Consider the following 13,986-nt stretch of genomic DNA (forward strand, 5'->3'; position numbering starts at 1 on the left):
ACGAGCGAGCCCTCCGGAAGCGTGGACAACAAATCTGGGGCGTAGGAAAGGGCAGCTTGCAACAGGGACGGCGCCGCGTACATGGACAGCAAGGTGAGTGGTCGCCCCTCGAGAGTGCCACAAACTGCAACAGCCATACCCTGGGGATCTAAGTGCACCTGGGCCAGTACAAAGGGAAAAGACCGTCTGATCAGGATAGCCACCCCCCGGGAACCCCTAGCAAAGCCTGAGTGCCAAACCCTATCATACACGTAGCGGGTGAGAAAGGGACATTTGTTACCGAGAAGATGGGTCTCCTGAAGGAGAAGCACGTCGATCCCCATACGCTGTGCATATTTGAGGACTGCCATGCGTTTGAAACGGTCCAAAAGATCATTTACGTTCCAGGATAGTATGCGCATAGCGGCCCTGGGAATGGGTGTGTCAGCCATAACTATAGTCGGGGGCAGGCCTAGCAAGAGTTCTCGTCTTCCGGAAGTGAGGGGACGCATCCCTCAGTACGCAGGGAACTCCACAAGCTAAGGGGAGCTAGCCCGGAGCAGGGAGCAGAATACGACGCCACCCCTGAGTGAGGCGTGAACGGGCGCCACTGTAAGAAGCACATCCCTTGTGAGGAGCGGGTGAGCCCGGAGTGAATCGCAAGGAGGGCCGGGGAGCACGCAGAAAAGGGACCCCCGTTGGGCACGACACCCACACCAGAACTGAAGGGGGCGCAGGCGCATGCCCTCCCCGGAGGGAGAGACATCGGGAGAGCGGACAGGAGACCAGGTCAACAGTGTCGTGATGCCATAGAACAACAACAGCAAGGAAATCATCCCCCACCAACAAAATCCCCCCTAGGAGGAAGAAAGAACCCCAAACCAACCCCAGCCCCCCCACCCTATACTTCGAAAACAGAAGCATCTGTTGCCCTAACGGTATATAACAACAACCAAGCTAAAACGCTCGGGCTTGAGCACATAGTGGACCCCTCAGTAGAGCGGAACAAGACAAATTCTCCTGCCCTGGCCTAGAGCTGCGATTATAGTGGAACACTGAAGCCCAGCCCCTCGCATCGTCAGCCTGGTAAAGCAGACCCCCTCCCCCCCGCCAAGATCCACATGCAGTAAAAAGGATATCAAATGACTGGACTGCGGGAAAGATCCGTGAGGTCCATTTGTGTGTCCGGCTGGGCTGCAGAGCCCATCCGCGGGGGGGACTCATTGTGCCGTCCAGTATCAGCGGGACTTGTAGGTGCAGCCGAAGAGGCAGATGAGTCCCCAGACGCCCGGCGCGGCCGGCTCATGGAGCGTGTGACTACCGCCTCTCCTTCTGCTCGCCTTTGGGGCTGCGTGCATCTCCGTCGACGGGTTCTTGACGGCCGGGGCGCTTCCTGTCCCCGATGTCCAGCCGCCGGTGATCCCTGTCCGGATCGGTGCAGAGGACGCTCCTCTGTCAGCCAGGTCCAGGCTGCTCTCGGCGTGTCAAAAAATATTGTTTTGTTTTGAAAAATGACCCGGAGGCGGGCCGGGATCTGAAGCTGGTACTGGAGGCCCATAGCCCGCATCTTCTGCTTCACCTCCATGTAGGATTGCCTTTGCTCTTGGACCTCCTGGGTGTAGTCCGGGAAGATCATTATAGTGTGATTTTGGTATGTGAGAGTCCCTTTGCGCCTGGCCTCACGTAGAATAGCGTCCCTGTCTCTGAAGTTGAGGATCTTTAAGATGAAAGGACGGGGAGGCGCTCCCGGAGGCCTGGGAGCCAGCGAGCGGTGGACCCTCTCCACTACAAACCAGGTTGACAGGCTGTCTGCCGGCATCCAGGACTTAAACCAGCGTTCCAGGAAATCATCCGCACGGCCTGATTCAGCTCCCTCCGGAAATCCCACCAGGCGGAGGTTACTACGCCGGGCTCGGTTCTCAGCATCTTCGGTCCAGCGGTGCAGCTCCTTAGATTGGGTGGTCAGTTCTCGCACTTGGTCCTGTAACTGACGGATGTCGTCCTCGGCTGTCGAGATTCTTGATTCGGTGATGCGGGCAGTGGCGTTACGCAGGTCCTGCCAGAGAAGGGCAACATCGACCTTGACCTTCCCAACCATACCCTCCAGGGAGGAGCAAAATGGCTGCAAGATCCGTGTTGGGGGCCGAAGCCGCCTCCCCGGTCGGGCCCGCCCCCCTCTCGGAGGTTGTGAACTGGTCCATCCTGGTTTGGGTGGCTGCGGGTGTCGGTTTGGGAGCCCTGTCCTTACCCAAGATGGCCGCAACACAGTCAACTGGGGGCGTCAAAGCCAGACAGTGAGCAACTTGGGTACCCTCTGGAGACCCCACAGGGACCGGGGAGGCGAACGACAGGGGGGAGGGTGCGCGTCCGGGGCAACCCGCCCGTCCAGGAGGCCAAAGGCAACAGGCACCGTCAGATCACGGCCCCGTGCACCGCCCGATGAGGCAGCCGAGTGTCCCTCAAGGCCTGCCACCGACTTGTATCCGCAGACCCGTGGCCAACCGGTACCCAGGGCGGCGAGGGTCTCTCACGGCAGCTGAATTCTCCTTCCCCGAACACCGTCCAGTGCGACGTGCACGGCAGCGACACCGAAGCCACCGCCCGTGTCCGCCCCAGGGTCCCCGGGGCACAGATGTTCATAAGCGCTCCCATAGGTAGGCAAGTAGTCTCCGTAGCCCCCAATCGGCCCCGACCCCGGGCGGCCCGACCAGGAACTGCAACACCTCTCCAAATGGCTCCCAGTTCAGGTGGCACGGGGCAGAACCACTGTCCAGCCGCCCATGGCCGTCCGCCTCCTCCCACCGCACAGCACAGCCAAGGCTAGATCCACGCTGCCACCAGCGAAGTCACAGAACCCGGGCACTCCGTACAGACGTCAAAGGACATCAAGGTGGTACCCGGTACACAGGCAGGATGGACCGCCCCCACTCCAGGCGCATCGTGGTGGATCTCCAGCCACTGATGTCAGCACTCAGCCCAGGCCGCGGGCCCAAAAAACGGTTCGTCCCCCCCGCCCGGGACCTTAATGCCTTCACAGCCGACAGCGTAAGTCCTGTAGCCAAGGGGGGGGGGGGGGGGGGGGGGGAGGAGCCTCACACACTTGCCGCAGCGAAAGCAGGGGGGGGGGAGAGAGGGAGGAAGCCGGTCCCCGGCCGTCGACACCCGGCCCGAAGGGGGGGCCCCCACCACTCTCTGGCCACCTCAACAGCCAAGGCAGCCCCAATTGCACCACGCCTCACTCAGTGCTGCACCTGCCGTCCACCACAGCTCGGCTCCCCGGGGCCTGCTCCGCACCCCCGCACCCACCGCCGGCAGTCCGTTGGCAGGAACACCTCTCCTCTCGTGGGGGGGGGGGGCAGCAGCACCAGTCAAAGTGCCTCCCCAAGACCTCAGATGTCCCAGCAAGTCCGGGCCTAGATACCTTGCGGGCGCTGCGGGCTCAATTAGCAGCCCGCCCGGTTCCCGGCACCAGGATTGCCACCTCCAGCCGCCGGCCCGCCTCCAAGCCGCAGAACTCCGCTCGGGCCGGGCCGAATCTTTCCAATTTCGCACCCTGAGCCGTGTGGCAGGTCAGTGTTCAGGTGCGCCCAAGAAGAGTCGGCCATGGCAGCTCGTCAAGGATCGGTGAAGGATTTGCGGGGTCAGGTGTCCAGAGCCTCACCGCGGAGCGGCCATGTTGGACCGGCGCCACCTCCTTTCATGGACAGCTTAAAAGAAATTTCATTCAACCCATTCTTGCTATTTGTTCATATTATATTAATGTTGCCTATTGACAGTATTGAATTTGTGGAGAACGTCTCTCCTGCTGTAAGGGCACCTTGTTCTCCTTGTGAAGTCAATATAGGTCAGTCAGAATTACTAGGTCTGTCTCTTGAACGAATTCTCCAGGTTAAATGTAGCATCTGCCTCGGACGTCTGCCAGTAAGTGGGTATTACTTTGTCTTTAAGGATTTGTGAAATTCAAACTCTACTGGTTGTTTAACTCTGGATAGTGTTCTGTGCAAATAGGCTATTAATGACAGTCATTCTTCTTTCCTCCCTAGAGTGGTATCAAAATGTACGTTGAACAAATCAATATTCTACAAGTTTTCTTTATTAATACATCTTTACAAGCTGAGCTTTCCTTAACCCTTTATCAACTACACTCATATTTGCCACACTCTAGGCACTTCAACATAATCCATTTTCCATGGGATTGTATCCTGCATCTTGTAGTGCAATGAACTGGCGAATAAACCCCTGCCAGGAATACACGTAGCCCATTCTAGTAGAGGGAAAGTGGGTACCAAGACTGTGTAAGAAACATTGTTTAGTCAGACAATTGCAAGTCAGTCTCTACTGTCTAGACTCAAATACAAAAATGTATTCTAATGTTGGGTAAGCTACTCTGAGAATTGTTTTTGGTAACTCTTCATTCAGAGTTCCTCCTAACTCTGCCAGTTAGAAATTCTGTTCCTTATTCCCAAGAAATACAATATTACTACTGGTTGTTAGCTTGCTATTGTATTTTTTAGATCCTACGATGCAGTAGAAAATGTTACTTACTTGTAGTACTGGTTGTACATCATAGGGATCTTCATCAAAGTCATAGACAACTCCACCCTCCTCCCTGTTTTATTTTTTGGGATATAAAAGCTTCCACATTTTTTTCCGGTCCCCACTAGTTCCATGTTAAACATGTTGACCAAACTGTCCAACAATTTTACATTCTGAGCAGTGGTTTCTCATATTGCATAAGCGGTTGTCAGATTGGTGGAGCCCCTAGTTTGTGTGAAATTGAAAGTTCTCATTTAATGGCCAACATAAATTTTTTTCATAGCTAAAAGTGGCAGTTCATCAGGCCTAAGAATGGGAAAACTGAACTTAAGTGACAGGGAAACCTCAATAGTTATTTTGCATATGTAGAGAGAGGATTAAGAACAAAATGAGCAATATTAAAGAACACACCAGTTAAACTGCACTCACTATTTTTATTTTAATATCTTTTAGTTATGGATAGTGCTTTCTCCTTTTCTTTTTTTCTTTGAGTGATCTTACATGCATGAACTAATATTAGCTGATTAATTTGGGGTGATTTAAAGAAGAAAAAAAAAAGACTATATTTTTTCCAAAATCAGGATCTGGAGATGTATTCGCAGTTGCATCGATTGGTATTGATGAAGACGGGGAGACCTATCCAAATGATACCCAAGACTGTGCAAGAGGTGAAAGTTCAGGTGAGGAACCTATCATGCTGCAAACATTTGAAAGTAAAATGTCATGTCAGTTTACCATCTAGAAGATGGTTGTGCTATTCTATAAGAATCTAAAGCTTCCTCTTTCTTCCATGAAGAAATTCCTTTAGTGGGATATTGGTGTCTACAAAAAGATATTCCTTCTCTGGCTCTCATAGGCCTGCCATGATAATAAGCTTATTGTCCGTAACAGCTTCAAAGATCTCCTATAAAGCAGTATGAAAGTGAAGACCCATTAGCTTTTTTTAAAAGTCTGTTTATTGAATTTAAAATAAAAAAAAAATACAAAGGCATCCAGCTTTTCGTACCGAGAAGGCATAATGGGGACATGGATACATAATTTGCATTGTTTGGTAAAGGACATAGTTCATAAGAGTCCGCCACCAAACAAGTAGAACGCGGGAGGCGGGCTGAAAAGGAGAATAGGGTGGGGGAAGGCAGTCACTTAAGCCAGGGGGTGATATTCACTATTTAATGACAATACACCTAAGCCCATGACAAGCAGTGCATATTAAAATTGCAACAATACTGATATAATGTAGTATAGGTTTTATTTCCATAACATCTTATATTGCTGAGGGCACAGACTCAGAATCTGCTCGACAGTTCTCAGCAACATCCACACGGGCATTGAGATATGTTTCGAGGGGTTGCTATATTTCAAGAGTTCAAGAACGCATGGGCATGAACTTCCAGTAGGCAGTGAGCCTGGTCCTTACAATACACTTATTCCTGTAACCTTTTTGTACCCGCAGTGAATGCCTTCTTTTCAAGCAGAGCTAGAGAATCTAAATGAAAAAGCAAGCTCCTGAAATGAACGGTGTCCTGATGCTAAATCCCAGTCCCAGACGATAGTGTAAACATGGTGAGCTGGTGACCTCTGCGTGATCACCACCACGCTGAGGTCATACATCTCCCGGGTTAATTTCTTAAAGGTAAAAAATAAGCTTTTACGGGCTGTAAGGTCAAACTTTCCCATCACTGCATCCCTACAGCATGGCAGTTGCTGTAAATAACAAAGTGCGCTGTGCTGGCAACACTAAACAAAATGGCAAACTAGCACATTCTTAGTTCATAAACAGTTTAATGCCTTCCCTTGACCCTGATAGTGCCACTGGCCTCTGCAATTATACTGTTCTATTGTTTTGTGAACCATAACTGTGCCAGAGGATGTGGCGTAACAGCCAGTGTTGCTGACTTTGTAGTTGGGGAACCAGATTCGATTCTCTGGGTCAGCTCATCATCCTGTGATTTTAGGCAAATCACTTTTTATCTCCTCGTGTCTACCAAAAATGAATATGTCCATCTGTAATGTAACTGGTGCTCATGTATCATGTAAAGCACTACAATACCTTCGGGTGGAGTTTGCGCTGTATAGAATCTGCAAAAGAAGTTCAACAAAGCTTAGCAATAAAATGCGTCCAAAGGACAACGTGCCCAAATGGATTACGTCAGTTGTATGTGGTGTTTGTTACCTTTAAAGGTAGTGTATGTTTTTTCCTCACATGGCACTTGCCCAAAAATTCCTTATACATGCACCAAATGTTTCTTTGACATTATTGCTTTAAAACTGCTCCACTGGAGGGCAGGACTGCAGATGGGGTGTGCTCGCTCGTATATAAAAGTAAGTACTGAAGTGGAGGCCTGCTTGGGCCCTGGGTGGGGTTGGGGGGGGGGGCAGTGGAGTACAGGCAATGACTAATGCACTCAAGTGGATCCCTGCTTATGCCCCGGGGACACTAGGTATGCATGCTTCGTCTGGAGCACGAAGAAGGAACAAGCCCAGTGAGTCTAGATATACAGCGCTAAAAAAAGCTACAAGCAAAACGCAGACAAAAGTTGTTACAATCCAATTAGTGGTGGTTAATGTTTAAGCACGATACAAGCAGCATACAAGTCCTGCACACATGAACACGGAACAAAAGGAGCAGCGAACAAGTCCAGCACACACATCAAACATAAACACTGACAAACAAAAAGCTTCCACCAAAAACACTTAAACACAAAAGCGGATGTTTTCCAGTCGTTAGTCCCTATTCCATGGGCGTAACCAAGCACAGAAAAGAAGGGATAAACAAATAACCCACTAGCAAAGATGCTATTTTTAACGACTGTACAGCAAACCAATAAAAGCCAAGGGGCTGGCTGGAAAGCCATAAACTAATTACAGCAGGTCTTGAAGAGACAGCTCATGCACTGCCTAGGCTCGACCTGAAATTGCTGCTCAATTGGGTGTTGCGAACATGATTAGGAATAACCTGTTCCTAATCAGGAAACACGGTTTTCGGGCTCCTTGTTTGGTTTAAAATGCACTCCTCTATGGGGAAGGGACCCAGATAATTTAAATAAAATTTGGCAGCCAGGTTTAATTCTTCGCAGTGGTACAGCTGGTGATGGCAACTTTTCTGCCAGAAGGGAAAATAAAGGTGTTTGGGGCAACTCATGGTTTAGATTTAAAATAGTGAAGCTTTATACATCCCCTGCATTGGGCAGGACACACTTTTCTCATAGGGGGCCAAAGGGCTTGCAACCAACTTTCTCAGATGAAATTTATGTCTCCAGTAAACTATGAAATTCCCTTATAAGTGCACCTAGAAAAATCGTTTTTACGTTTAGAGAATGGTATGGTTCTGATATATATATATATATATATATATATCGGTCGCCAGTAGGTAGTTCTAGTTAGGACCTATTATCCATAGGAAATCCGCAACATTCTATTTGGAATAACTTTGGCGCCGGTTGACGAATCTTTGCAAAATTTAAAAAACTGGTGGGGTGCTCCGCTCCTTTCCTGAAAGTCTCAGGGTGATTCGTCAAGCGGGGACCGAGAAAAAAGGGGGGTCCCAAAATGTGTTTCCCCCGTGCAATTTTCCATAGGAACTGTTAATTGCAGCTGCAGCCCGAACTGCTGAATGGAATTACACAAAATTTGGCAGAGGTAGCCCTTGGTTCACACTCGTGCCTTTTGGTTAAATGGTGTAAATCCGTTCAGTAGTTGCTGAGAAAATCAAAAGTAAAATCATAGATATATCTGGGCGGAGCGTCACCACACATCTCATCATGAGATCGGATTGGCTGTCAGCACTTCATCCAAGAAGTGTTGGCAGCCATCTTGGGACCAATATACATGATAGCACCTCATTAAAAAGCATTGCAGTTCATAGAAGGTTTTAAGACTTTAGTTACATTATAAATCATTTGTTGATGGTACCATACTCATTTTAGGAATTGTGGTGTGTTCTAAGGTGATTTTACCATGTGAAAAAGCCTTCTGCTGGGATATCATGAATCATGTTTGAGAGAAAACTATTTTCTCATGCTTTTCCCACAGAGGTGATCTATAAGCTAAACTGAGAGCATATTTTCTGTAAATTCACATTATCTTTCTCAGTCATGTGAGAATGAAGTCTGACATTCTCAATAAAACATGTACATCCAACAAGGGCAGAGACTGTCAGTTGATTCCTTTGTGTTCTACTGCAGCTTCCCAGAGTGTTCTAAAGAACAACTAGAGCGCTAACAGTCCTACTTATGACAAACGTATGGCACACCTGAAGCCATCTTGATTGGAATAAAGTGGTAACTCTTAAAACATTTAATTTAAAAAGAAACAAAATGAGGGGGTTCATTTTGCCATAGAAAGTATGATTAGTGCTGCAGAAAGAAAAATGAGGGCACATTTTGAGTGACTTCTCAAATACTCTTCTATTACATTAAAAAAATCTGACATGCAGGCTGAAACATGCACTTTCAATACCAGAAGCAGACTTCCCTGGTGAGCAGTAGCTTTACTACAGTGATCTAATGAGCAACTAGTGTGCTAACATTCTGAATTAATGGCAAATGTGTGACACATCTGAATGCCTTCTTGATGGAATCAAAGTAAAAAACTGAAAGTATTTCCTACTAAGGAGACTGTAGTAAATGAGGAAATTAGGAAACTTCATAACAAATAAGTCTCCCAAGATGGCCACCAGAGACAAAAGATCCCAAATGTAGCACAGATATCACCCAGATGTAGCCCAAGTATAGCCCAATGACAGAATGTCCCAGAGTGTTCTAAAGAACAACTAGAGCGCTAACAGTCTTATGACAAAAGTATGGCACACCTGAAGCCATCTTGATTGGAATAAAGTGGTAATACTTAAAACATTTAATTTGCAAAGGAACAAAATGAGGGGGTTCATTTTGACATACAAATTATGATTAGTGCTGCAGAAAGAAAAAATAGGACACAATTTGACTTCTCAAATTCTCTTCTATTTCATTACAAAAATTCTGATATGCAGACTGAAACATGCACTTTGAATACCAGCAGCAGACTTCCCTGGTGAGCAGTAGCTTTACTACAGTGATCTAATGAACAACTAGAGCGCTAACATTCGGAAATTATGGCAAATATGTGACACATCTGAATGCCTTCTTGATGGAACCAAAGTAAACAAGCTTTGAAAATGCAATAGGTCTCACCCTCATTTAAGTTAAAGCAATTCTGTTTGTAATTAGGTGGCTTTTTAGCTTTGCTTTTATTAGTGTTTTACAAACTTTCATGTACATAACATGCATATGTATGCATATATGTATATGTATGCGTGCATTTATATTTGTATTTATATAGATATGCAGATTATATATATGTTTATATATGTATGTATATATATATACACACACACATATATATATATGCATATATATATGTATATATATACACACATATATATACATATATGTTCATATGTGTGCGTGTAGAGAGAGGTAGAGGTGTAGAGAGGTAGAGAGGTAGAGAGAGAGGTAGAGAGTAGAGAGTGAGTAGTAGAGAGAGTAGCAGAGAGTGAGTAGTAGAGTGAGTAGTAGAGAGTGTGTAGTAGAGAGTAGTAGAGTGAGTACTAGAGAATAGTAGAGTGAGTACTAGAGAGTAGTAGAGAGTGAGTAGCAGAGAGAGTAGGAGAGAGTGAGTAGTAGAGAGTGAGTAGCAGAGAGTATGAGAGAATGAGTAGTAGAGAGTTGTAGAGAGTGAGTAGTAGAGAGTTGTAGAGAGTGAGTACTAGAGAGTGAGTAGTGGAGAGTAGTGGAGTAGTAGAGAGTAATAGAGAGTGAGTAGTAGTGTGAGTAGTAGAAAGTAGTAGAGAGCAAGCAGGAGAGAGTGAGTAGTAGAGAGTGAGTAGTAGAGAGTGAGTAGTAGAGAGTGAGTAGTAGAGAGTGAGTAGTAGAGAGTGAGTAGTAGAGAGTGAGTAGTAGAGAGTGAGTAGTAGAGAGAGAGTAGTAGAGAGAGAGTAGTAGAGAGTGAGTGATAGAGAGAAGTAGAGAGTGAGTAGTAGTGAGTAGTAGAGTAGTGGAGAGTGAGTAGTGGAGAGCGAGTAGTAGAGAGTGAATAGTAGAGAGTGAGTGGTAGAGAGTAGTAGAGAGTAGAGAGTGAGTAGTAGAGAGTAGAGAGTGAGTAGTAGAGAGTAGAGAGTGAGTAGTAGAGAGTGAGTAGTAGAGTAGTAGCGAGTAGTCAGTCAGTGTCAGTCAGTGTCAGTCAGTGTCGGTCAATCAGTGTCAGTCAGTGTCAGTGTCAGTCAATCAGTGTCAGTCAGTCAGTGTCAGCTAGAGCAGCTCTGCTGACCTGGTTCTCTGGCTCTAAAGCAGCTCTGCTGACCTGGTTCTCTCCCTCTAAAGCAACTCTACTGTCCTGGTTTCTCTGGCTCTACAGCAGCTCTGCTGACCTGGTGCTCTGGCTCTAGAGCAGCTCTGCTGACCTGGTTCTTAGGCTCTAGAGCAGCTCTGCTGACCTGGTTCTCTGGCTCTAAAGCAGCTCTGCTGACCTGGTTCTCTGGCTGTAAAGCAGCTCTGCTGACTTGGTTCTCTGGCTCTAGATCAGCTCTGCTAACCTGGTTCTCTGGCTCTAAAGCAGCTCTGCTAACCAGGTTCTCTGGCTCTAAAGCAGCTCTGCTGACCTGGTTCTCTTCCTCTAAAGCAGCTCTGCTGACCTTGTCTCTCTGGCTCTACAGCAGCTCTGCTGACCTGGTTCTCTGGCTCTAGAGTTGCTCTGCTGACCTAGTTCTTAGGCTCTAGAGCAGCTCTGCTGACCTGGTTGTCTGTCTCTAAAGCGGCTCTGCTGACCCGGTTCTATGGCTCTAAAGCAGTTCTGCTGACCTGGTTCTCTGGCTCTAGAGCAGCTCTGCTGACCTGGTTCTCTGGCTCTAGAGCAGCTCTGCTGACCTGGTCCCTTGGCTCTAAAGCAACTCTGCTAACCTGGTTCTCTCCCTCTAAAGCAGCTCTGCTGACCTGGTTCTCTCGCTGTAAAGCAGCTCTACTGACCTGGTTCTCTGGCTCTACAGCAGCTCTGCTGACCTGGTTCTTAGGCTCTAGAGCAGCTCTGCTGACCTGGTTCTCTGGCTCTAAAGCAGCTCTGCTGACCTGGTTCTATGGTTCTAAAGCAGCTCTGCTGACCTGGTTCTCTGGCTCTAGAGCAGCTCTGCTGACCTGGTTCTCTGGCTATAAAGCAGCTCTGCTGACCTGGTTCTCTCCCTCTAAAGCAGCTCTGCTGACCTGGTTTCTCTGGCTCTAGAGCTGCTGTGCTGACCTGGACACGCACAGAAATTCACAGGAAAAAACATAGGTTTCAGGGGTATTGTAGTTAGCTGGCCATTTCACTCATACAAAACCATAGAAATTCCTCTGTTATAGTTAGTTCTGCTAACTATAGCTCGCTCGCCCGCAATGCACTGCTGATGATGTCACTGACCATGTCATGAATGACGCAATATGTGACATCACTGATGACATCTCAAATGACATCACTGATGACATCACTGATGACTGAGCAATTTCTATGGTTTTGTACGAGTGAAATGGCCAGCTAACTATAACACCCCTGAAACCTATGGTTTTTTTCTGTGAATTTCTGAGGTTTTTTAAATGCTAATTTCTAACTATAACGTCTCTGAAACCTATGGTTTTTCAGTGAATATATATATATATATATATGTAGTTCTAGTTAGGACCTATGTTCCATAGGAAATCCGCAACATTCTATTTGCAATAACTTTGGCGCCGATTGACGAATCTTCGCAAAAGTTTCAAAGCTTGTGGGACGCTCCGGTCCGCTCATATCCTGAAAGTTTAGGGATGATTCGTCAAGCGGGGGCCGAGAAAAAAGGGGTGTCCCAAAACTCGTTTTCCCCATGTTATTTCCCATAGGAAATTTTAGACACGGTTACAGCCCGAACTGCTGAACGGAATTACACCAAATTTTGCAAAAAGGTAGCCCTTGGTTCAGAAAGCGCTTTTTTTTTTAAATGGTGTAAATCCGTTCAGTAGTTCCTGAGAAATTAAAAAAATAGTGGTTAAAAAATCATTTTCCCATAGGGAACTTTTAGACACTGTTATAGCAAAAACTGCTGAACGGAATTACACCAAATTTGGCAAAAAGGTACTGCTTGGCTCAGAAAGCGACTTTTTAAAAAATGGTGTAAATCCGTTCAGTAGTTTTTGAGAAATTAAGGAATAAAAATATATATATCTATGGCCGCACTGGATCGGCGCACCCTGCCGAGCACGAGCTGTATGCTAATTGGCTGTCAACACTCCAAACCAGGAAGTGTTGGCAGCCATCTTGTGCCTCGGTAGAACTGAGGCACAAGAAAACAGAAGGAAAAACACGCAAAACGCAAAAAGGGGGAAGGGTAGAAACACCCTGACCCCCTAGGCCTGCTCAGGGCCCCCCCCCAATTTTTTTATTAAAAATCAGCGCTGGGTGCGCGAATCCTTCCGAAAAATAAAAAAACGAAGTGCGGGCTCCCACGCTTCCTTGGTAATTAGCCCCCAGGTGGGTCAAATCCCGGGGGCAATATTGCTTATGTAAAGGGGGGCCCAGAAGGGCGCCCCGGGGACCGCCACCCCCGGGGCTTTTTTCAATTATGTGCGGGGGGCTCAAAGGCCCCTCCCAAGCCCCGGGATCCGCCACCCCCTGTGGCTTCAAGAAAAGATTGGCCGGGGGCTCACGGCCCCCCCGCAGCCCCGGGGACCGCCACTCCCCCAGGGCTTTTTAAAACAAAAAAAACCCTGTGTGGGGGGGGGGCTAAAGCCCCCCCACACGCCCCGGGCACCACCACCTCCCCGGGGCTTTGTAGATTGTGCGAGGGGGGCCGCATGGCTCCCCTCCTGGAGTCTTGTCATGGCCCTGGGGACCGCCACCCTCCAGGGCCGGCTCCTGCAGTGTCCCGGGGTGCCCACCCCCGGGACACTGTAGTTTGCTATGGCAGTGCGGGAGCCTTGAGGCTCCGGCCCTGCCATAGCAAACTTGGTTTGGATGCGGGGAGCCGGCGGAACCGTGGGGGAATTGGGCCCCCCCCCCACGGTCCCCAACGAAGAGGGCCAGTCCCGGGGCTATTAGTGGCACTCTGCAAACGCACCCCCTGGCACGTTTGCAGATGGGGAACTAATTCCCCTTGAATACTGGGGGTCCCTGGGGGCCAACTAGCCCACCAGGATCCTCCAGTATGCGCCAGGGAGCTGCGTGGCAGAGAGGTGTTCTGAGGCCATGCCCCTTTTTACACCTCTCTGCAACGCAGCTCTGTGGTGCGTAGTGGAGGTAGCTGGCGGGCTAGTTGCACCCCAGGGACCCTCAGGATTCAAGTGGAGTTAATACCCCAACTTAAAACGCGCTACGGGGCGCCTTTGCACAGTGGTGAAGGGAGGGGGCGGGGCCTGAGTTGACATGTGTGCAAACACACCCTGTGGCGCGGTTTAAGTTGGGGAATTAATTCCTCTTCAATCCTGAGGGTCC

General features: G+C 48.3%; 1 protein-coding gene across 7 annotated transcripts in view; it reads left to right on the forward strand.

Moving 5' to 3' along the window:
• LOC146861709 (zinc finger protein 425-like) overlaps positions 1-13,986 on the forward strand; it is a 281,372-nt gene that overhangs the window by 141,025 nt on the left and 126,361 nt on the right. For 5 of the 7 annotated variants that reach the window (XR_014979015.1, XM_085646056.1, XM_085646057.1 and 2 more), the window contains exon 5: positions 5,097-5,195. The exons of the other annotated variants lie outside the window; for them this stretch is intronic. Coding sequence is in view for 4 of the 5 variants with exons in the window: in XM_085646056.1 (XP_085502182.1) it covers positions 5,097-5,195 (99 nt within the window). In the remaining variant the exon portion in view is untranslated. The remainder of the gene's footprint in view (positions 1-5,096; positions 5,196-13,986) is intronic. 7 annotated transcript variants of the gene reach the window in all.

Source organism: Triturus cristatus, chromosome 3_1, assembly GCF_964204655.1.
Source record: "Triturus cristatus chromosome 3_1, aTriCri1.1, whole genome shotgun sequence".
Classification (NCBI taxonomy): domain Eukaryota; kingdom Metazoa; phylum Chordata; class Amphibia; order Caudata; family Salamandridae; genus Triturus; species Triturus cristatus.